At 47.0% G+C, this 22,951-nt stretch overlaps 1 protein-coding gene and 1 non-coding gene across 8 annotated transcripts in view; both read right to left on the bottom strand.

Annotated features, from left to right (window-relative positions):
• Window positions 1-22,013, bottom strand: part of SCYL3 (SCY1 like pseudokinase 3) — a 34,570-nt gene extending 12,557 nt beyond the window's left edge. The window contains exons 1-8 of one of the 7 annotated variants that reach the window (XM_072946153.1): window positions 21,564-22,013; window positions 16,193-16,409; window positions 9,641-9,826; window positions 7,671-7,784; window positions 5,756-5,812; window positions 4,525-4,627; window positions 3,273-3,384; window positions 1,508-1,585 (exon numbers count right to left, since the gene is read on the bottom strand). In XM_072946153.1, coding sequence (XP_072802254.1) covers window positions 1,508-1,585; window positions 3,273-3,384; window positions 4,525-4,627; window positions 5,756-5,812; window positions 7,671-7,784; window positions 9,641-9,826; window positions 16,193-16,357 — 815 coding nt within the window. In that variant the 5' untranslated portion in view covers window positions 16,358-16,409; window positions 21,564-22,013. Of the gene's footprint in view, window positions 1-1,507; window positions 1,586-3,272; window positions 3,385-4,524; window positions 4,628-5,755; window positions 5,813-7,670; window positions 7,785-9,640; window positions 9,827-16,173; window positions 16,410-20,450; window positions 20,471-21,272; window positions 21,294-21,563 lie in introns of those variants that run through there. The other 6 variants (XM_072946148.1, XM_072946150.1, XM_072946151.1 and 3 more) reach the window with 6 other exon arrangements.
• TRNAA-CGC (transfer RNA alanine (anticodon CGC)) lies at window positions 4,949-5,021 on the bottom strand. The gene has a single exon. It is a non-coding gene; the product is annotated as a tRNA-Ala (tRNA).
• Window positions 22,014-22,951: the final 938 nt, after the last annotated feature.

The following is a 22,951-nucleotide window of genomic DNA, read 5'->3' as shown; positions in this document are numbered from 1 at the left end:
CCCCGCCAGGACTCGCGTGGCCTTCCCCGCTCCCACCGCTGAGGAGCCTGCCCCACGGCTGGGGAACGCAGACGGGTCAGCCCCCAAGTATTTAAGAAAAAATGTAGAAGGTGTGAGGCAAGGCCAGCTAGTCAGCACACACACAACCTCCAATCCAGGTGTAGGACCCCTAACAGCGAGCCTTCTCCCCCAGGGCCACGCACCCCGGTGCCCCAGCACGATGGCAGCCTCAGCCCCTCCCCACTCCCCCGCCAGCTCCGTTCCCTCAGCCCATGAACATGCTCACATCTCCCATCCTTAAAAACATCCTTCCTTGACTCCACTTCCTTCTTCAGCAATTCTATGTCCTCTCTTCTCCGAACTTTTCACGAGGTTTTACCTAACAAAGTCCACTTGCTCACCTTTCTCCCACATCTCAGTTCACTGCAGTGTGACTCTCTGCTGAAACGGCTCTTGCTAAGACAAGGCTACCAGCGCGCTCCCGCCTGCTGAGTGAGCAGGGACTGTCCATGCCATCTTCCTGAGACTCTGCTCCCCTGGAGTACCAGCCTCCCCGGCTCTCTGAACCTCCTCTAACCACTGCTTCTGTCCCATGCATCCCCACTCCCTCCCCAATGCTCCCCTAAAGGCTGGGTGCCCCAGGTTACATTTGGGCCCCTGTTCTTTTCATGCCACCCACTCTGGGAAAATGTTACCAACTGTGGACTGATGAACCCAAATATTCACCATCATTAAGCTCATCAGCTTACAACTTCTCTCCTGAGTTTCACATACATCTCTGCCTCAAGGCCCACAGCCACTTCAAACCAACACACCCAACACCAAATTCTTCATCTTCCCTGCACACAGGTCCTCCCCTCCAGGATTCTCTCTTTTGGTCACAGTCACTAAGGCTTGCCAAGTTTATGTTCTAATACTTCTGTCCGTGTCTCCTGCACTGCACCATCACTACCCTCGCTGAGGCCTCACACCTACTGCCTGACTGCCACGGTCTACCAGCCACCCCCAGTCTTCTGTGAAATAAACCTGCGTCCTCGGCCATCAACACGGTGATCCGCCCAAGGGGGCACGTCACCATTCCACAGCCTGCTTTCACTCCTTGGATGGCTTCAAGGCCTGAAGTCCACTGCTCACCACCAGTGTCAACAGCCTCACTGCCACAACAAGGGTGCCCACACCTCCCCTGACCCTGCCTGGGACTTGCCCTCCAACAGGAGCTGAGTGCTCATCATTCCACGAACAAGACACGCCGCGTCCCGCCTCTGTGCCCTGTTCGTGCTGCCCCTCTGCCCAGAACACCTTCTCTCTACCCACCTCCTCCCCAGTCCTCTGTGTTCTCTGTCACTATCCATCCTAGGGCCTGGCAGACAGCCTGCCATGTAAGAAATGTCACTAAACTTCGTTCAGGAAACCACAGGCCTGACTCGTCCTCGCTGGGACACCTAGAGTGGTTACGTGGACTTAATCCAAGTGACTGAATTTTCAGGTCTGAACTCTGTGAACTTACTTGAAGAATTCAGTTTTTTCCTCTTCACTCTTCAGTGTTAAACTTTTCAAGAAATTCACAACTTCTAGAAAATCATTCCTAAATGCCAAAAATAAATAAATAAATAAAAAGCAGGACAACAGATTAGAGAAGGCACGTTAAATACCAAAGCCATAAACCGACGTCCACACCGTAATAATATTCAACAAGGAAACATCCTCCGGTGCCACTCAGAAGATGCTTTATACCCAAGAAGCTTAGGAAACAAATACTGCGGAACAAGCCCAAAGGGAGTTCATTACTTTAAGAACATCAAAGAGATCTGTAAAGAGATCACACAGTTAAGCGTGCGCACATGTGCGAACACAAACACCAGCAAACTCCGTTGTTTTCGTAATCGTCACAATCATCCACATTTTCTGTTGCAGCAGATGTGGTTACACGAAATACCCGGGGAGAAATGGTATCACCACCACAAAATAGCTGTTGATTCTCGGGCCTCCTCTGGTGAAGCAGAAACTATGAAAGAGGCTGGGGGAAGAGGGATTTCTGGTACAAGTCACAGGGATCGTCTCACTCCTCCTGTCGTAAGGTGTCTGGTCATCTTCTCCGCCAGGCGGGCAGGAGGGTGAGGGGCACGGCCAGCTCCGCAGGGCCCCCGGGGTCCCGAGGCCGGCTGGGCTCCAGGGACGCGCTCCCGTCCCACCACGTGGGGGCGCTGCCCCCGAGGAGGACGCTCCGGCCCGCAGCCCGCGCCCCTGCGCTGCTGGCCCCGGAGTCTCACTCCTCCTCACCCCTGTTCCCTCCGGCTCAGCAGCGGAGAGAAAGCACGAATGTCTTAACTGAAGTCTGGTCGGACCAGCTCGGCTGCCTCAGCCCTGGCTCCTCCCGCGGACTCTGGCTGGGCTTCCCCTCTCACGGAGCCACGGCAGTTTGCCAAGGGGCGGGGCCGTGTTTCCGGCTTCCCTCGCCCCTCTCTGCTTAACACACAATTCCTACTAAAGAACTCTTATCACACACAGTGATGAGAGAATCTACTTGCTGTAAAGGGTTCTTTTTTTTGCAGAGATTCTATATCAACGTAAACAAGACCTTACCACGAATCCCCCAAAAGGACAAGAAAATACCTTGGTGAAAAGGCTCGTAATGGGAAAGGTTTGAACAGTTTCTCCGGAACAAAAAACCGTTCTAACTACAAGGAAACCATCCCCTCTGCCCTGCTTAATAGTGCACCTCCATCCTCTCCTGGAGGTAGCTCCCCCCACCTTCAGCAGTAATATTAGCTTTCCCTTCAGTCTGGTCTTTCTCAGGCTTTCCGACTGCAAACACATAAGGATTTTCAGTTTCAAAACTGACCTAAGATTGATTTTGCTAACAGAAGTCACGAACGTGGAATTGACCCGTGCGTAAATCCCGCAATCATGGGAATTTGAAAGGAAGGACACTGACGAAAACTAACCTGAAGAGAGGTTCAAAACCATCTCTGAATCCAGCCACAGGATTAACAGTTATTTTGTGCCCCTCCTTCTAAATCGACATCTTTGCTCCTCCATCACGCTTTACTAAACAAAGAAAACAGTCTTCTACCCGAAGAGAAATGAGCGCTTTCCCATGCCTCCCCCACCAAGTAAAAATTCAGCAATAACAAACTCATTATCAATAATCCAGAGGGAGCAGAAAGGAGAGGCCGTGTCTGTTAAGTTTCTCAATCACTGGACACAGCCCAGCCCCTTCCCCTGCTGGAGCTCTAAGGACCTAAGGGCCAGCGGGAGGCAGGCGCCCTCACCTGAAGAAGTCGTGGGACAGGAGGGTGCAGAGCGCAGGCCGGCACTGGGGGGTGGGACTCAGCAAGGTGGAGTGCAAGGTCTGCTGAAAGCTGGAGAGGACATCCGCTGAAACTGAAATCCAGAGCTACAGTTAGTGCCCAGGCCTTCGCCTCCTTTCAGGGCCTCTACAGCTGGAGACTGACGGGAGCAAAGACCAACCTGAAAAAGCCCAAACAAACAAAGCCCTGGCTGTTGCGGCGCCCTCAGCCCAGCTCCGCGGCAGGTGTAGAAGACGGCCTGCCGACGCGTGCAGCCCCCTCGCTGTCGTCCCCCCCCCCAGGGGCCCTCTTGCCCCCTGACTGTCAGTCCCACTCCGCTCAGGCCTGGAGGAGGACGTCCGAGGGCCTGTGCACCCAAGCGTCCTCTCCCACAGGACACAGGAAGCTACAGGAAGGGCTGTATTCACTTCTCCCAAGGACAGTACATAATCACCACATTCCAGACACAGGAGTGAGTTCATCGCCCACAGGGGGGGCCTGAGGGCTTAATTCTCAGGCATTTAGGCTGGGAAAACTCAGAGTGTGCCCACAGCTGAACGGTGCTTATAAATTCAGAACAGCGCGCGACCCAGACACAGGAAACCGCGTTGGAGCCGCACGCAGCTGCGGCAACGCGAGACGCAGGCCGGCGAGGGGCTCAGCGCGGCGCGGAGCCCGCACCCTGAACAGGTGCCTCGGCGGCCGGCAGCGGGGGGGGGCTCGGGAGGGAGCAGTGCGCCCCGCCGCCCGGGCTTCACGGGGCAGCGGGAAAAGGTAACGAGTAAGTGAAAATCAGAAAGAAAAAAAATCAAAAGAAGGAACGGAGATAAAGAAACGTTAAGCCTGATTTAGAAATTAATTAAAAACGTTGACTCTTCCTCTGTTCTTCAGATCACTACATGTAAACCAATACCAGCATCCACTTACTGGCTGGCTGGTAAGGAACAGTGTCTTTTGACCATAAATACCAACGCCAATTAATAAGCTAATGACATGAGGCTGATAGCAGAGCTCAAAGTGCTTCCTAATGAAAATTCTTTTAACTATTCTGCAAAGTAAAGAGACCCAAAGCTTCTCCCTTCACTGCTACTAAGATCTGCCCTAAACAGGTTCCTGGGTGAGCAAACAGGTTCCTTACTAAGATCAAAGACTGCAGGCCTCTGCATCCGCACAGGACAGGCTGTGGACGGTCTCCCCACTTACTCTGTGGATGTGCAGTGTGACTCCAACTCACCCTGTTCACTTAGGATTGTGAGCAAACTTTCCACCAATGTCCCAAAAGAATAGGCATCTCGGGCGTGTCCTTGTGACTCCGGCAGAGTGGTGAACTCTGGAGACTGAAAGCAGTGAAGACCATTAAAACCAGCGGACCTGCCTTACAAGCCGTTTCTCAGGCTTTCCTTTCTCCCATTTTTGCATTTACCATACTCAGAACTACGCAGCACCATATACTCATTTACAGACTCTTAAAACTATTAGTAAATAAAACTTATCAAAGATAATAATATCAAAAGAACAAAAAGAAAACAGGGTCAGAACTTATGTCTGTGGCATAAAATACTCAGCCTTACTACCCAAAATGTCCAATATTACTTTCTTTTTTTTTTAAACTTTTTTTGGGAGGGAGGGGGTGATTAGGTTTACTTATTTATTTTTAATGGAGGCACTGGGGATTGAACCCAGGACCTCATGCATGCGAAACACATGCTCTACCCCTGAGCTATACCCTCCCCCTCAATGTTACTTTCTATTTTCTTCCTTTTTTTTCCCCCTCCCTTAAAATACTGGTCAGGACTCCTAAATTGATTCAAAACTCACAAATCATCAGCTTAAAAAACACTAATGTATACACATAGTACTGATCTGAGTAAACCTGATTTATTTCGAGACTTAGGTTTCTACTTCAGTTTCGAGTTGGGCTTGTGTTTCCTGTGAAACACACTAAATGCGTCTTTGGGGACCAGTGTTTTCAACAGTGGTTACAAGAACAAATTTGGAGAAAGCAACTGCTTTTGGATTTACTGCGAAGCATAACCTTTCTCCACGGACACCATACTATGAATAAGCACTCTTCCTCACAACCTGGAACCCCAACTAGTGGCAGACAGGCAGACGACCGGTGTGGGCGACCCCGGGGAGGGGCTGGGGCTTCCTCCGCCATCACGCCTGCCAGTAAGGTACAGAGACCTGCCCTGAAGTGGCTGTGAAGCTTCAGCCCCGCTCACATCGAGGGACCTCTGATCTTTGAGCGACATCACAGTATCTGTGTGACAAAAATGGAAGCTGAGTGCCAAGGAAAAGGCTCCCTGCTGTGGAGGTAAGATTAATGTCAGAAGCCTTCAAGGCCAGAGGAAGTGTGGGGCGTCTGTGACGCAGCAGAGAGGTGGGCAGGGGGAAGGTTTTCTCAGCTTCATACTCGGTTACACAGAGAAGCCTTCGCTGCATCTGAAGGGTTATCTTCTTACCGACTCTTCAGGAGGGATGGATGCCGGGTCTCTGACTGACCGAATACTCCTCAGGAACTAGACAGAGAAATAAATTGAGGAAAGTAACTCACACATTATGTTTGGTGAACCTGTTTCTCACATCAAGTTACAAAAGCAAAGAGCAACGGCCACAGCAGCACCGAAACCTTCAAACCAATACCACCCACTAAATACACGCACTTAAAATCCTCGTAACTGAAAAACGAAACTACGGCACCTGCCCCAGCACAAGGCTTAGTGGGAAACAAGCACCAGTTTCCTCTCCTCTCCCCTTCGGCTGGTTTCACACGCACCCTCTGGTGTTTAGAGGCATCTCTGTATCTAATTTCCTTATAAGGAAATCAGAAACACTTCCCTCTCATCGTGCGTAGATATTAAGAAGTAAAAGGCTGCTCTGGAGTAGAACAAACCCATCATTCATCTGCTCGCTGACTCAGGTCGGTCACAGGCCTGCTGCCACAAGAGACACAGGAGGACCTTACAAACTACAGAGACAAAGCCAGCATCCACAGAACAAGGAAATGCATCCATGATTCAAAGATAATTTTTCAAGAGCTTGTATGTCCCAAAAGCCATTTAGGGCAGTAGGAAAACAAAATGATGCAAAAAATCCCCGCCCCCAGCCAGGTGCTCAGAACCCAGAATGTAACCTGGGAACTGCAGTAACACGTGCTGAGTGGAGGCCCAGGAGGACGGCTGATCTTGCTGGGAAGGGAAGGCCCAGGGCAGGGCTTCGTGGAGAGGAGATTCGGCCAGATTCAGGCTTCAGCTGGACCGCAGCCTCACCTGCACCCTGTAGAGGGCCCAGGGGAGGACCACGCACAAAGACAGACGAGGGCGGAGGAGTGGCACACACGAGAACACAGCGGGGCTGCATGGAGAGGCTGCACCAGCGTGCGGCCCAGTAACTGAGTGGTAACTGGAGCTGAAGGTGGGCTTGGGGGAGGCTGTGAAGGGCCTTGTATGCTGCGGTTAAAAACCTGGGAGATGTCCCACAGGAAGAACTACGTCCTGCTACATTGATCACACGAGTTCTGAGGAGAAAGCGATCGACAGGAGCAGAAATGATCAGAGGAACGTCTCTGACCTCGGGGCGGAGCAGCATCTGAACTGAGCCCAAGCCCCTGAAGACGCACATCCCATGAGGCCCCCGGGCAGAGGCCGCACAGCAGCGAACAGGGGACATGAGGCCGAGCCAGGTAAGTCAGCGAGCCGCCCCGGCAGTCGGGACATTATGATGGGAGTGGTTTTGCTTTTTTAAAAAGAGTCAGTCTAGTGGCAACATGCAAAATGGCGAAAACAAGAAACAAGACAGAGAACAGGAAGGCTGGCTGAGCTTTGTCAGACAGAATTACAGCAAGCCCCCGGGCAGCAGCACACGGCCCACCAGGAGGCATCCAGACGCACAGCCCCGGATGCCAGCTCTTAGACGTAATGCGTGACTGGAACGACTATTCAGTGAGCGTTTCTCGGGTCCCCAATACACACCAGGCACTGTTCTAGGTGGATGTGTGAAGACAAATATGCTAACCTAGGGGCGTCCAACCACTAGCAGGGAAGACAGACACACAGCGGTGCTTTCAGCACGAAACACGCAGGGGTAGAACTGAGTACAGGGTATTACAGGAGCCCAGAGGAGGGGCACTTAATTAAAAATCTGACCAAGCCGCTTCACCTCTCTCCAACTCACGTTCCTCAGCTATAAAATGAGGAGGAAAGAATCAATGACCCCTAGCGCCCCTCCAGAGAATAAAATCCTACAATTCTACGAACATGAGTGTTGACAAAAAGTCATACCTCCAAATCTAAGCCTGAAGGGAAGGCCCTGAGCACGAAACGCACACCAGGACGCTCTCAAATCCTGAAGAACAAGGAGGCCTGCGGCCCAGCTTACCTCTGGTGTGGCCTGAGGAACCTGACAGACCGTCTCCATGCCTCCCAGCTTCCAGTGCCCGTCCTCACTCACAAACACAGACGACAGACAGACGTTGTTGTGTGTGAGGTGTCCCTGGAGAGAAAGAATAGGAAGAAGCCTGCACTCCAGTTTAAGTAAGAGTTCTAAGAACTGAGTACTAGTCACCAAAAAAAAAAAAAAAATTACAGCAAGTCTGCCTACTTGTGGCATAATAAACAGAACTACAACTTTAAGGAAATGGCCAACTGAATGAGCCTGCTTAAGCATTACGAGGTTAGAAAGAAGGAAAATACAATGGAAAGGCTTCTGTTCTCTCCCCCTGCCGGGTGAGGCAGGTTAATAAAGACATTAAGGCCGCTGCACGGATATTACACAAACCCATCTCCACGGGAGTCAGGAGGTACAAGGGCCCTTAAACATGAATCTGCAAGTCTGTATAACCTACATCTGCTTCCAGTGCCCTTCAAGATAAAGTTTATCTTCGCTCCCAGAGGTTATTGTATTAATTACCTCCTCTAAATTCTTTCTCACCTACATTCTATCACGAACCCAGATCCACTTCACCTGAAAGCTTGTCAGTAGCCATTACAAAAATTCTGCCTGAAGGAGAGGAAAATGGAAGGAAAAGGACCATCAGAAATATCCCACAGACCACAGACGAGCCAAATTTAAAACTATAAAAAAAAAAGTACAGTCAAATAAATGAAAGGGAAGAAGAGAACGAGAACGGGGTTGAAGTTCGGTTTTTTTCCAAACCAGAAATCAGTCATCCCAGTAGCTCACGTGCATTTTAAACACTCTACCCGCCAGACCAGATATGCACACATTTTTATAGAAAACACTCCAAGATATATATTTTTCAAAGGGAAGCTTAGAATAGTATGTGTGGTGCGTTTCCATTTGAGAAAACGCAAAGGAGCGAGAGCACAGAGGTGCCTGCTGTTTACGCACAAACACCACCTCTGGGCGACACGCCGACCCCCCGCCGACCCCCGCGGCTGTCCGCGGGGAGGAGCAGGGCGCTGGGCTCACGGAGGGCAGGCGGACGGGCCCCCACCTGCACTCTCAGGCTGTTCAGGCTTTTCACCACATTCATGCACTTCTCCAACAAGGAAGATACTCCTCCACAGGGGAGCATTAACACCTCTTCGTATATGAATCTCAGACATACTTTTAAGAGGTGACAATTCCAAAGTGATATGCGGAGAGTCTGTCTCCCATTAACAGAACATTTCAAAAAAAAAAAAAGCACTAAAATGAGTCAAATGTAAGGGTTTCTAACCTGTGACTGGTGTTTTTTTTTTAATCTTGGGGGTGCTGCCAAAGGCCTTAATGCTTGAGATGTAAATTCGATTAAGAAGCAGTAGCTCAATAATACTGTTAAGAAACAGACCAGAAGTAAACATAGGAACTCCCACTTTCTCCCCTCAGCACAAACATCGCCACAGTGTTAGGCGGCTGTCTCTCTCTGGTACCGCCTACTCGATGGGAAGGGGTGTGTAAAACTGCCTCTTTCTAAGAAATGGTAATTTAATAATCTAAAATAGGGAAAAAAAAAACCTACTGAAAACAAATAGGAACTCTGGTCCACAGCAGCACTGAGGTTCTTAAACCTTTATTTTGTCTTAATAGCAAACACCAGCCATGGTTGTTTTCAGGTAAAGACTTGACCAAAACTAGAGAGAGACGACAGTAAACAGAAATCAAGTTGTACAAATAACTGCCCAGGGACGAAGACCTCATTGTCCGTTCCACAAACCACCTGTCTGCAGCATCCCTCATGCCTTCCCATGTGCTCTTTTCCCTTGCGGAGCTTTCTGGTAAGAACGGTAACTTCTGATTTCTACAGATATCGTAAGCCACAAGTACAACCATACACATCGTCCCCTCCGCCCTCCGGCCGGGGCGACAGGAAAGCCTGTGAGGCAGACTGTGTCCAGGTTACTTACTCTGTCGTGGAGGAAGATAAGAGCCAGCAATATGTCATAGATCCCAGCGCAGACCTCTGCAGAAGACAGTGTCTCCAAAGCCACTTCCAGAGGCTGCACTCGCTCGGTGACAAGATGAATGCCATCTGCTTCCACAGTGCACGATAAAAATCTTAGCAAGCAAGGGTGACGAAGTGTCTTCAGGTGCTTTAAAAACACAGAGAAAGAGAAAGAAAAAAATACCGTATGATATCACTTATATGTGGAATCTTAAAAAAAAAAAAAAGGACACAAATGAACTTATTTACCAGAGACAGACTTACAGACAGAAAACAAACTTATGGCTACCAGGGGGTAAAGAGGGTGGGGAGGGATAAACTGGAAGCTGGGGATTTGCAGATATTAACTACTATTATTAAATAAACAAACAACAAGGTCCTCCTGTACAGCACATGGAACTATATTCAATACTTTGTAATGGGCTATAATGAAAAAGAATATGAAAAGGAATACATATTATATATATACATATATATATGACTCACTATGCTGTTTACCAGAAATTAACACAACACTGTAAATCAACTATAATTTAAGTAAAATAAAATAAAATACAAACAGAGGAGCTGACGAAGTTAATGATTCAAAACCAGATTAATTACAGTTTCATACACATTTCAGTCAAGTCAGAGGATGTTTACTTACATGCAAAGTCCTTTCCAGCTTCCTACTTCCCCCTCCTACCCCCCAAATTTGAATTAAGGCAAAGGACTGTTGTGACAGTATTCACTTTACCAACATTTAGGTAACTTACAGAGACCTGCAATTCCATTATGGCAGTGTAAGGCCCCTGAGAGCCCAGCTCTCCCAGTGATTACTGCTATAAACTCTGAACCAAGTGCCCAAACCAACTATCTGAGACTCTGAAAAGGAAACAACAACGTGTAGATCATGGAGCGGGGTCGCTCATGGGGGTGAGCTTCCTGGTCAGGGACTGCCCCTTCTCACAGCTGTGCACTGAAGGCAGGTCCCAGTTGCAGGGAAGTGCAGCAAAGGTGGCTAGAACTCTGACAGACACCGTGCCATCCTTCTGGCCAGGAGAATCACAGAAAGGCAGGCCGGAGGACGAGGAGGCTCTCCCAGAGGAGAGAGAGCTGGAGAAGGAGATGCCCTAGTTATCTGTATCCCTACCCAGGTCCCAAATGGACCCCTGGACCAACCATGCACAAGACAGACCCAAACCAGCAAAGCACAGGTTTGAGAAATGAACTGAGGTTTGAACTACTATGCACAGAAGGGCAAGAGGAGAGTGGCTAAAAAACATGAAGCGTGAACCTAAGGGGATTGACTGCCTGCTAAACAGAAACCACCAACATTCTCCAGAGGATTATAACAGAACCAAGAGTCTACCCTGCATGACATTCGAGATGCCCAGGAGGCAACATCACTCAGCAGACACGAAAGTGTGAAAAGACAACCAGCAAACATCAACCCTAAGATGGACCAGAAACACCAGATATGAGAACTTCCTACCAGAGAGAATTTGAAGCAGGTTATTATAACCATTCTCCCCTCAGGTAAAGGAAACAGTTATGAAATAAGGTGAAAGATGCAAGTTCTCAGAAGAGAAATGAATGTTACATAAAAGAACTAAACAGAAATGTTAGAAATTAAAAATAAAAAATTACAAATTAAAAATTCAATGGATGGACTCAATAACAGAACGATGGCGATAAGCGTAAGAGTTAGTGAACGCGAAGATGTTAACCAATCTAAAGAATAGAAAGGAAAACGTTATTTTTTTTAAAAAATCAGAGCTTCAGAAACCTGTGTTACAATAACAAGAGGTCTCATGACATAACTGGAGTTCCAGAAAAGAAAGAAGAATTGGGGCATAAAGAATATAACGGCTGAAAATTTCCCAAATTTGGCCAAATTACTTAAGTTTACAGATTTAAGAAGTTCAATGAAAACCAAAAAGAATAAACCAAAGAAAACTACGTCAAAACACATTATCATCAAACTCCTGAAAATTAAAGATAAATTTTTAAAAATCTTGGAAGCTAGAAAAAAAATTACACATTGGGGGAAAGAAATAACAAACTGAATGATACTAACTTCTCATTAAGAAAATAGAGGCCAAAAGACAAAGGGGAACTATGTTTAAAGTACTGAAAGAAAAAAATGATCAACCCTGCATTCTCTATCTAAAAAAAAAATATCCTTCAGGAAAGATGGCAAAATAAAGGCATTTTTGATCATGGAAAACAGAAGAGTTTCAGTTAGAAGACCTGCTCTACAAAAATGCTGAAGCACGTTTTTCAGGCTGAAGAGGAAAAGATGCCAAAGGGAAACTTGGCTCTTCAAGATTAAAGGAAGAGCATGGGACATAGTAAATATCAGAATAAATTTAAAGGCTACACTTTTACCTCTTATTTTAAATATATATGACTATGTGAAGTCAATACTGTAACACTGCCTGGTACTTTCAATGTGTGTGATGTGTTGGTGTGCCTGGGCGCGCACAACTGATATATATTTAACAAAACAACAGCAGGGCAGGGGGCTGGAGACACCAGCAGGAGTCCAAGGCTTCTGCATTTTACGTGACTGAGGTACAATACTAACCACAAGTGGACCACTAAAAGCTAGTTATGGATACTGAAATCCTTAGCACAATCATACAGCCCCCCAATCGAGATACACTGAAATGGAACACTAGAAAGTATTAACGTAATCCACAGCAAGAAAAGCTTGGTCTAAAGTGACTTTTTGTTTGTTTAACGAAGGAAGAAAGGAAGGAGTAACTCCCTGCGTGATTCCGAACAAGGCAGTTAACTCAGCGAGAACCTGATTTGTCACTCCCCTTAGGCACACACAACATTATGCATAAATTATGCACAGATTTGTAGGAAAGGTTAGTAGTTAAGAATCAAATAGGAATATTTCTTAATTCAAATTTCTGCTGCTCCAAAGAACAGAGGGAACAACAAGATGCTAAGTGTAAGTAAGATATTTTCTCAACGCACATCAGTTAAAGCGATTAACGCCCCTGGTTCTGGTGGAGGAAGCTGACTCTTGTTCAGTCAGCGCCATGAAAGCATCTGTCCCAAAGCAACTCGATACCATCCACTGTACTAGGTGCTGGTCTTGGAAAGAGCATTCTGACTAGGAACTTTTATTACCGAACATGAGTAGTACTGGATCATTTGCCAGTATGTGCACTTACCTATGCTCACACAGAGATCTTAAGTGTGAGATTCCTGTCATGAACAGAAACTATTTCTACTTTTTAGGAGCCAGTTATGACTCAGCTATCCAGAGAATTAATTCAATCCTTATGGGGCTTCACTTTTCATTACCAGTCTACCACTGGTTTGCTATTTCACTTTGAAAACAACCAAAGTAGTAGTTCTTAACTTCTTGCAGGTTTTTAGACAGGGAGAAAGCCTTAATTTCACTGTTAGGGAAATACAACAAAATAACAAGACGTCTAACCTAGACAGCAAGAATTTTCAGGGAGAAATATTCTTCCTTGTACCCCTGAGATGCAGATCTGGGCAAAGATAGAAATATAGTCTATCCTTACATGCCCACTGCCTGGAGGTTAGATCATAAACTAGAAACAAAATGCAGAAAGGGAAACGGATAAAGGGTTCCATGTTGCAAAGCCTGCATTTGAGGTGCTGGTGGAACATCCAGGTGGAGGTGCTCAACAGGCAGGTAGAGATAGATCTGGAGCCCAGAAGAGAGGATCTGACGGATATTTAGAGAAGAAAGGGCGAGAACGTGAAGCCTGAAAACTGTGATGGGAACTGGTAAGGGGCCAGGCCCCCCTGGTGACCCTATCACACCTGAGGGAGCCGGGACACTTCCAAAGTTCTTCTGAATAATGTTAGGAGCCTTGTAAAAGAACCAGATTTTGATCACGAGATGAAGGAAATCAGTTTTTAAAAAGCTGACAATGCAGGGAAGTTGATTTGCTGGAATAAGGGTTCTAAATAGCACAGAAAAGGGCCGAGAGGGAGGGGAACAGAGAGAAAACGTCACTCTAAGAAAGCGCAGCACAGCCGACCCCACACAGAAGGCGCGCGTTTCAAGCACAGCAGTCAGCTCTTCTGCTTCCTTCTCGTGCCCATGCACCGTGGGTCCTCAAATATGCTGACCGCCCTTCCACGAAGCAGCCTGAACCCATCGTGGAGAAGAGCGTCCCATCTGCCAAGGCACCAAACAGAGCGCGTGCTCTGCGTCTATACGCCTACCCCCCCCAACGTGGCCGCTCGGTATAGACACTCGGGAGCCACTCTCTGAGCTTGTACTTTGTGTTATGTCCAAACCAAGCACTCAGATTCCAGCAAAACACAGTAACCAAGTTCTGACTTAGGATCTGTCATTCCTTAATGAGGCTAAGGGTTAGAAATGGGTCATAATCACTGGTCAGAAAAATCATATTCTTATAGCTAATGACTTCAAGATAAAACGAGAAGGTAAGATGCACTTTTGAAGTATTTCTGATGTTCCTTTGTGGCCAAAGGTTGTACCAGCATTTCACCTTCTGTCAGAGTCAGTGTGTTGTGAGTGTCATTTTTATTTACAAGAGCGGAGGAAGAGTATGTTCACCACCCAGCAGTATCCGGCAAGGAAAGCATTGTGTGTAAGCTTGACATGGTCATTAGAACTATCAAGGGTGGGGTTAGGGACCTGAGCTCCAGAGAAAGTGAGGCAAGCTCACTATATTGCTTTAATATTTCAGGTGTCTAGGAAGTCAAGTTCTTAAAATATGACGCAATGCCACACATTTCTCAAGCACTGTGACCTGAATCTAAACTCTATCATTGTGTTGCCATTTCAAATTTCTCAGACTCACGGCTCAGTACTCAAAGCCACAGGATGTCCTGAAGAACATAACAGACAAGTATAAACTACTGGAAAAGACTCAGTTGTGGCTCAGACAGGCATGCACACGTAATAAGGAAGAAAAAAATCTCCCCTCTCAAGTTCTGCAATTCCTGCAGGACAGAAGTCCTCAAACATCAAGTGTTGATCTTTGTTTTTCCTCTTTAAAACCTTCATGAGCTGGGCTGTTCAACTTTCTTGGTATATATACCATAAAGATTAATCTAATTTTTAAAAATCTTACGGTCTTTTCAAAAAAAAAATACTAAGAAAAATTATAAATCCCTAGTACTTCACAATAATAGTCACTTTATTTAAAAAATGTGCAGCCTTACTAGATGAAAATAACAGGAAGTGTGTCAGATACTAACTGCACCCAAGAATAAGACAGGGAGGCAAGGCATGTTATCTTTTGCAAAATCATAATAAAAAATTATTACAAATTCCTAGATGGGATGGAAAAGAGACAAACACGTGATCTCACCAAAAAGCCAAACTACTCAGCCGTACAACAGCCAGCATACTCTTTACCACAATTCATTCGTGGAAGTGCATCCTGAGAGGAACATTTTCCTTAGGAACCACCTTATAACTGTTAACGTCATGCCTCTTCAAAGATATCAAATAATAAACTGGTGTGACACATAAAATGCCGAAATTGTATGACTGATATTATAGATTGAATATAGCCCTCTATAATGATGAAAAAGGTACAAATCATTTAAACAGACCCATGAAAGAGACATCAGTGTTTCACACCTGTTGATAGTACAAAGCGACTCAAGGTAACACAGATAACTCTTAACAGAACAGAAGTATCAAACCAGCCTGAGGAGTGTGCCTGCCACAGTGAACACTGAAGAGTTCATTCTCGCAGCTACACTTGCCTTTTCGCAACCTTCCCGAAGATAATCTGAATGGCTGACTACCCAAGGAAATATCAGCGAATGCTTCTGCTCTGTCCAATTTGAAAAGTCACTTAAGGTTGTTTTACTGAACTGTACCCAAGGTAGGATCATTTTTCCTACCGAGAGGACAGGGTCCCCGGACAGCAGGCTGGCCAGCACGCGCACGCGCCAGCGCCGGCGCCCTTGCCCAGGAGCAAGGCTTAGAGGGAGTGAGGCCGGGAGGACCTCCTTCCGAAGGAGGCAGCCGAAGCCTCCGGAAGCCAACGCTCTAAGCCCCTCCCAGCAAGAGCTGGAGCCCAGGTCACGGTCTTCCTGGGGCCTCCAGTCCAACGTTCCAGTTTCACGTTCTTTCTAGGAGCATCACAATGCCTCAGGAAAAGGAAAAACAGTTCTTAAAATGCTTAATTCCCAGGTCCATCATCCATACGCTAGACAAAATGCTGGCAATACTTACGGCAGTTTTGCTAAGCTAGGTTAGCTCCCTTCATCTTCTGTGAGCCATGTAAAATCACCTCCCAAACCTCACTAAAAAATAAGATGCGATGACAGCTAGCCCGCCGAGTGGTGTGAAGCCGCCGGCTGATCTATGCTACCGCACCCCTTCATGTAGGCTGGAGGTATTCCCATGAAGTAAGGACTCCTCTATTTTCCAAGGACATGAATAAAAATACAATTCCTATGGCCTACTGCCTTTGAACTTTATTAATTTCATATATTTTAATAGAAAACAAAAAAGTAAAAAGTACTAACTAGTTGCCTGTTACGGTACCTTGGCAGCTTTATTAACTTTATCTTCGTTTTCTCTCTTATACACAAAAACCGAAGCGAATTTGCCATCCTGCAGCACCGCGGGGTACACGGCAAGCCCGGAGGGCAAGGTGAAGGGTGGATCTTTCAGTGCATAGCTCTTCAAAGCGCTGTTCTCTGATCCCATCCCTTATGCCTCGAGGCGGTGCTGCTGCAGCTCCTCCTCAAATCCCAGCAGCCTTGAAAGAAAACAGAAGAGATTTCCACACATTGTATCTCCATCTGCGACATGAGCCAGACAGCCAACTGCCCTGACACAGACACCGACACCTACAAGTTCCTGCAACCCTCGATAACTAGGCCGTTTGACACTAAAAACAGTAAATGCTCAGCAAGTTTCCCGCAATGCTTGTCAACTGACAACAGCTCTAGGAAAAATGCACGTAACCAAATAGACACACAGTGACTGTTGGCCCCAACCCCTGCCCCCCCACCCCTTTCCTAGTAGAAAGGGAGTCAGACACAGAAGAGCTCTCTTGCTCCCTAAGCCACTCGCATAGCCTGCCTCACAGAGGAAAGTGTTGCAAAACTTGATCATTCAAAAATAAGCTTCTGTATGTCTAAAGTAACTTAAAATTATAAGAAAAACAATATAACCTGGAGAACATTTCTAGCAATGATGAAAAGCATGTTAACAGAGAGCTCATACAACCATCCCACCCAATTAAAAAAAAACAAAACACTAAAACACCAGCGGAATAATGGGAAAGGAAACAGACAACTCACTGAATACAAACGACAATAAATATAAGAAAAAGTGCAATCCCACTGCTCTTCCCAGTTATGCTAAAAAGGGGAAAGTGCAAAACTGTATAACCTCAAATGCTAAAAAAACAACCCACACACGCACATGACATTCAAGAAAACGCAGACTACTCTATGACAGGAAATAGATCAGTGGTTTCCCGGGGTGGGGGCAGTTAGAGGGACCAGGGGAGAGGAAAGGGTTACAAAGGAGTATAAGGAAACTTTGGAGGCAAAGGATATATTCAGCATCTTGATTATGATTATGTTGATGGGTGACTACAAATACCAAAACTTACAAAACTGTACTTCAAATATTGTAGGTTTATTACATGTCAATTATACCTTAATAAAGGTGTTTTAAAAAGAAATCCATGTATCAGTAGCTACACACACACACACACAAAGACATGAAAAATGCTGAAGTATTAACAGAGGCTTGTTGTGCGGGTCAGATTGTGCGTGACTCACGCGCATTCAGACACACATTTGCCTGCACCTCCCAGATCTTCTACAATTAAGAACATATCCCTTTACAACAGGGATACAAACTCTCATGGTCACAACAGGCAATGCTCAGCACACCAGTGGTACCGGTAGGGTAGCAAAGGGCCTACTGTGTGCACAGGCACCTCCTGCGACCCAGCGTGCACTCTGAAGGGGACCCGCCACCACAACATTCCAACCAGGACGGCAGTCTTGAAGCTGCCAGATCATGCCATTTATCACAAAGAGCCAAGAGTCTGAATATTTATGTGGAAATTTCCGTGTTTTTCAATGCTGGCTCAAGTGTTTTCAAACCTGTACAGGACAAGCAACATATGTCTGAAAAGCCTGGGGCAGTCAGTTTTCAGTTCTGGCTTTACTGTAATTTTAAAAATAAAAGATAAAAAAGAGTTTTTTCTAACTCTGGCAGGGTGGCAAGTTGCTAGCTCTAAATTAACACAGCCAAAAATTCTATGTAGGCCTTTAAAATTTTCAGTTTAAAATCTGCATCCTTGGGGTAGATATAAACCCAATAATCATTATATAAAGAACCTCCACCTGGATTTTTCCCCTACTTTGGTGAAGTTCTACACAACACTTGCGAAGTTATCAGAGTATATAATGTTGCTCAAAACACAGACCCAAAACAGAATTTTAAGTGCTACAGACCCACACACATCACATAAGGAGCACAGCATATAAGGGCTACAGCTATGCAAAACTGAAGTTTTTTTCAAATCTGAGGATAAGAACTAAGCTGGTTCTGTAACAAATCCACTGAGTTCCTGCCTACCTAGCAATTTATCTTTCTTCAGAATGACAGAGAAGTAAAGGAAACCCAAAAAACAGTATTAAAAACGTCACGTATCTCAACCACATGTGACCCCTGAAAAACACAGGGATTAAGGACACTGACACCCTCACAGTCCAAAGCTGTCTAGCTTCTCAGTTGACCTTCCCCACCTGCAGGTCAGCTTGGTGGATTCAACCAGCCAAGGGGATCCAACCACCTGCAGATCGTGAAGTCCTGCAGTGGGAATTTACTGGAAAAAATCTGCATGTAAATGGGCTCGTGTGATTCAAACCCATGTCATTCAAGGGTCAACCGTGTAGGTAACACTCCCCTTTCTACTGGGGCCACAAATAAAATTAACATTTATGTAGGATCATGGAGAGAAGCAACTACTGTTAATTCCGCTATTCTACAGATGGTGTGGTGCCCGCCCAGCCTGTGACTTGCCCCCCAACCCCCCACCCCAGTAGGGAAGGTCGTGTTTAGTACTAGGATCTTGCTCCCCTCTTCTTGGGCACAGTTAATAGGTCAGGTTCCTGCCCTGGGCCAAAGCGCAGTCAACAGACATATTAGCCATCTGTAGGACCCACGGCCTGCATGAAGAGTCTAGCTGGATGATCACTGTCTGCCCCAGGAATCTGAATGAACAAGAGGTACTTCTGTCTATTAGCAGCACAGCTGAAGGTAAAAGGATGCCATGTGGTAGAGTTAGGGCTACAGCAAGCCAAAGCCATGTGAGAGCAGGAACTTGGCAAGCACAGAGGAAGCCGGCCGGCAGCAGAAGGAAAAGCAAACACTGGGAGAGTAACTTAGATTCACAAGGTCACATCCCTACCCCATCTCGAGACTTCAGGAAAGCCAGCTTCAAATTCACGTCCTCTCTGCCTCACTGCCACCCTTCCCATCAGGGGTAGCCTGAGGTACACCTGAGGTGCCTTGAATGGGTCTATGTTCTTCAAAAACAACTGCCATTTCACAAGCAGGAGTTCTCTTTAACCACTCGTGTCTGGAAAACCTGTCAGACTAGGGCAATGAGTTAGAGACGTGCTACTGGGGAAAGTGCGCCCTAGCCACAAAGTACAGCCTTCCAAAACCCACACGTAAGGAACTATGAGAAAATGAAAATCCTGGCAGAAAAGCATGCTGCTATTTAGTTTTTATATTAGTCTCCAAAGGAGATAAAACGGTCACGAGAATTCAGGGCCAGTGCTCCGGCTAAATGCATGCCAGCAAGCAGAGGTACAGCAATGGACATTCACTTAGTCATTTCTAAATAGCAAAATCCTTCCTTGCGGGAATACTAGGCCTTACAGCACCTTTTAACCTTTCACTTAACATTATGAGCAGGGAGGGTTTAGCTCAGTGAGAGAGGACACGCCTAGCATGCATCAAGGTCCTGGGTTCAATCCCTAGTACTTCCATTAAAATAACTAAATAAATAAACCTAATTCCTACCCCCACCCCTCAAACAAAAACAAAACCCCCAAGCAAAATAAATAAAATTTTTTAAATTATGAATTCCACTACAAGATCATTAACTTTATAAAAGCTTTAGGAAGATGTTAAAACTGGGAGTTTTTCTTAGCAGTGCATATTTGGTCTAAGACCCCAAGAAATACCACTTAAAAATTAAAAGGAATGAGTCACTTTCTTGTGAGAATTCGAAAGGATGACATTTTGGGGGGTTAAACTGGTTTAAAAGCATGACTAATGTTGACAGAAATCTACTGATACCATCAGAGCAATGCTTACAGAGTAGCTGGGTTTTATCCTATGTCTGGTGCAAACTTCATTAGGGGGAAATAAAAGGATGAACTGTTGACTGCAATTTGAGGATGTCTTAAAAGCAGTAATTCTTAATTCTTTACACAACTCTATCCTAAGAGACACAGAGACTGTGGATAGAGAGAGTGCTTTAAAAATAGTAACTCAGCTAAAGGGAACTTCACGAAGACTAATAAACAATGACACATGGATTTCCAAAATGCTTTTTTGTTTCAAGAGGTGAAGGGGAAGACACAGAATCTTTTAACTTTGAAATTAAAAAGTTACAAAAAGGCAGAGAAGGATATTCTAATATTGTGATATTCACATGGACTATTTTGCAGAATTTGCCATTTTCACTCTCTACAATAAACTGTTGGGGAGTTTCTGACTTGAGTATGCATCACGGTCTTCTTTCCTAAATGGTGTTCACCTGTCTTCCTCCATCCTTTTGCCTCCTCAGGCAGCACATCAAGTTTCCCGGCCACCTGTGGGATTACAAAAGCCCTTGTCTAGGTCACTGGGCAACTCATCACTAAACTAAGAAATCAGTGTCGCCCGGGGAACTCTCTCTCCCTCTGTTCCTTTCGGAGAAATTAACCGAAATGATCCTGATCCTGGCTCCCTTGGCCAGGAAGTTCCAACGATAAGCGTTTGCACTGAGTTCAAAGGACACTCTGTATCGAGTGGTATTTTATCTCGTGGTCACACTACTTCGGCCCTTTGCTTTAATCTGTTTCACGTATATATTTCCCTGTACTGAACTCAGCCCAGCAATACGTAACGAAGCCCTTAAGGGCCAAAAGAACTAAGTATGATTTCAGCTGACAAGGAATGTTACATGGGTACGCACAAGGGTCCTTAAAAACAGTAATAACAGGGATTCGAAAATTCAGCACTCAACTGAGTAGCCACATGGTTTCCCACATAGGATTTTCCGAGAAATGTTTCATCTTTATTCTCAACAAAAAGCACTACCCAAAGACAGGAGCCAGCTGGGCCTCGGGGGCCTGGCACTGGTCTTGGGTCAAGAACGGAGGCAGCATCGCAGGGCGGGCGCGACCCCAGGCCCCCGCAGCTCGGCCCCGCCGCGCCCGGGACGGTCCCGCCCCGCCGCGCACACTCGCCCTACCCGCGGCGAGGACGGCGCCCCGGGACCGCGGGCGGGCGGACGGGGGGGGCCAACCGCGACTCCTTGGGGTCGCTGAGGGGCGGGGACGGCGCTCCCGCTTCGCTAGCCCCTCACTTTCCACACCTGCCCGCGAGGCCCGGCTCCGCGACTTCCTCCGATTGCACCGGCCGCCGACTCCGCGGGGCGGGGGCCGCCCGCGAAGCCCAGGTTCGCCAGGCGCCCAGCAAAGAGCAGGGGCAGGCTGCGCGGAGGCGGAGAGCAGGGTTCAACCGGCAGCGGCACCGCGCCGAGCTCGCCCCAAGCGCAGGCCCGCGAGCCGGGCGCGCGCGCCCACCGCCTCGCTCCCGGCCCGGCCCCCTCCCCCGCGGCCCAGGCCCGCACTGACGGGGGACGCAGCGCGGGGCTCCCTGTTACCTGCGGGAGGGCGGCGGGGGAGGCGGCCGAGGGTCTTCACTTCGGTCCCCTCTTCGCCCACTGTTGACACCAACCACCCTCGCCTCCCCCGTGACGCTCTGGCCACTACGCCCACAATCTTCCGAGGTCTGGTCCCTCCGACACCATAGAGACGGGTCCGGAAGCCGGACAGAATGCCAGCCTTCAGCCCTCCAACGCCACCACTGAGGCGCACCAACCCGGAACCGAGATAGAGCGGCCGCACCGGTGGCTCTCAGGCCGGTGCCATCTTGAGTGTGGGCCCCCGTGCCGACCCGCGCTTCACTCACAGCCCCCAGCAGTATAGTTGGTCTGTGAAGATGTCTTCTCTCTTTGGCTTTGCGTTGAACGCGCAAATCTGTCTTGATTTTAATTTTTAGGCTTTTCAAGGGACCGTCTTAACTCGATTTCCGCCCGAACCTAAAATGGCCGCCGGCCGCCTCTGACAAATAGAAAAGAGGCGTGGCAGAAAAAAAATAAGAGTACTAAGGAAATTGGGAGGGCTTTCAGGAGGTGACGTCACTCACCCCGCAGCCCGGATTGGCTGCGCTGCGTCGGCCCAAGTCGTACTGAGCTGCCGCTGAAGCTCGCGGAGGTCGAGGTGATTCCAGCTGAAGTCTATTGGTCAGAGTCTGAAGTTGCGCTTAATTAAGCAAAGAGTCAGATTAGGATTATTAATATTAGTAGTGCTTATTAATATTAATAGTTCCTACTTATTAGGGTGTAGTGAGAATAAAATGGATGTAAGTGATAGTTTTTAAACTACACGACTCAAACCCTTTAGAATATTCTATTACCGTCCACGTGATCTTAGTAGGAGTCAGCGCTGCTGTTTAATGCTTCTACAACCTCACAGTCAACTGTACACGCTATACAAATGTGATAGAATTTAAAACCTCATGTTACAGACTGTGTTCATCCCACAGATATTTAACACACACCTTTTCTGAGCCATGCATTGCTCTGACCACCAAGAAAAGAAGGAAGGAGATAAAATCATTGCAGAAAAGTGTGTTCTTCGAGAGGCCTAAATAGAGCTATATATATATTTTTTTTTAGGTGATTGAGGAGATGCTAGTAGCTTAGTGCTAGGAATGTTGTTTTTATTTTGCGAAGTGCTCTGCCCCACCACCAACATATAAGTTTCAAACTACTGTGTGTGAAGCTGGATATGCGCTAAATGACTCTACACTTCCCTGGTTACTCTGAGGCTTTTCTGACATTTGCTCCTTGTTCATTTAGTTGGTCAGCAAATACTTTCTAAGTGTTCAATGTGTGCCAGCCTCTGCCCTAGAGACTGCTGAAACATTAGCAAACAAAACACGGTAAATTTCCTGCCCTCACAGACCTCACATCTTGGAAGGGAGGTG

The sequence above is a fragment of the Vicugna pacos genome, chromosome 21 (assembly GCF_048564905.1).
Source record: "Vicugna pacos chromosome 21, VicPac4, whole genome shotgun sequence".
Lineage (NCBI taxonomy): Eukaryota > Metazoa > Chordata > Mammalia > Artiodactyla > Camelidae > Vicugna > Vicugna pacos.
This window is presented reverse-complemented; position numbering and strand designations above follow the sequence as displayed.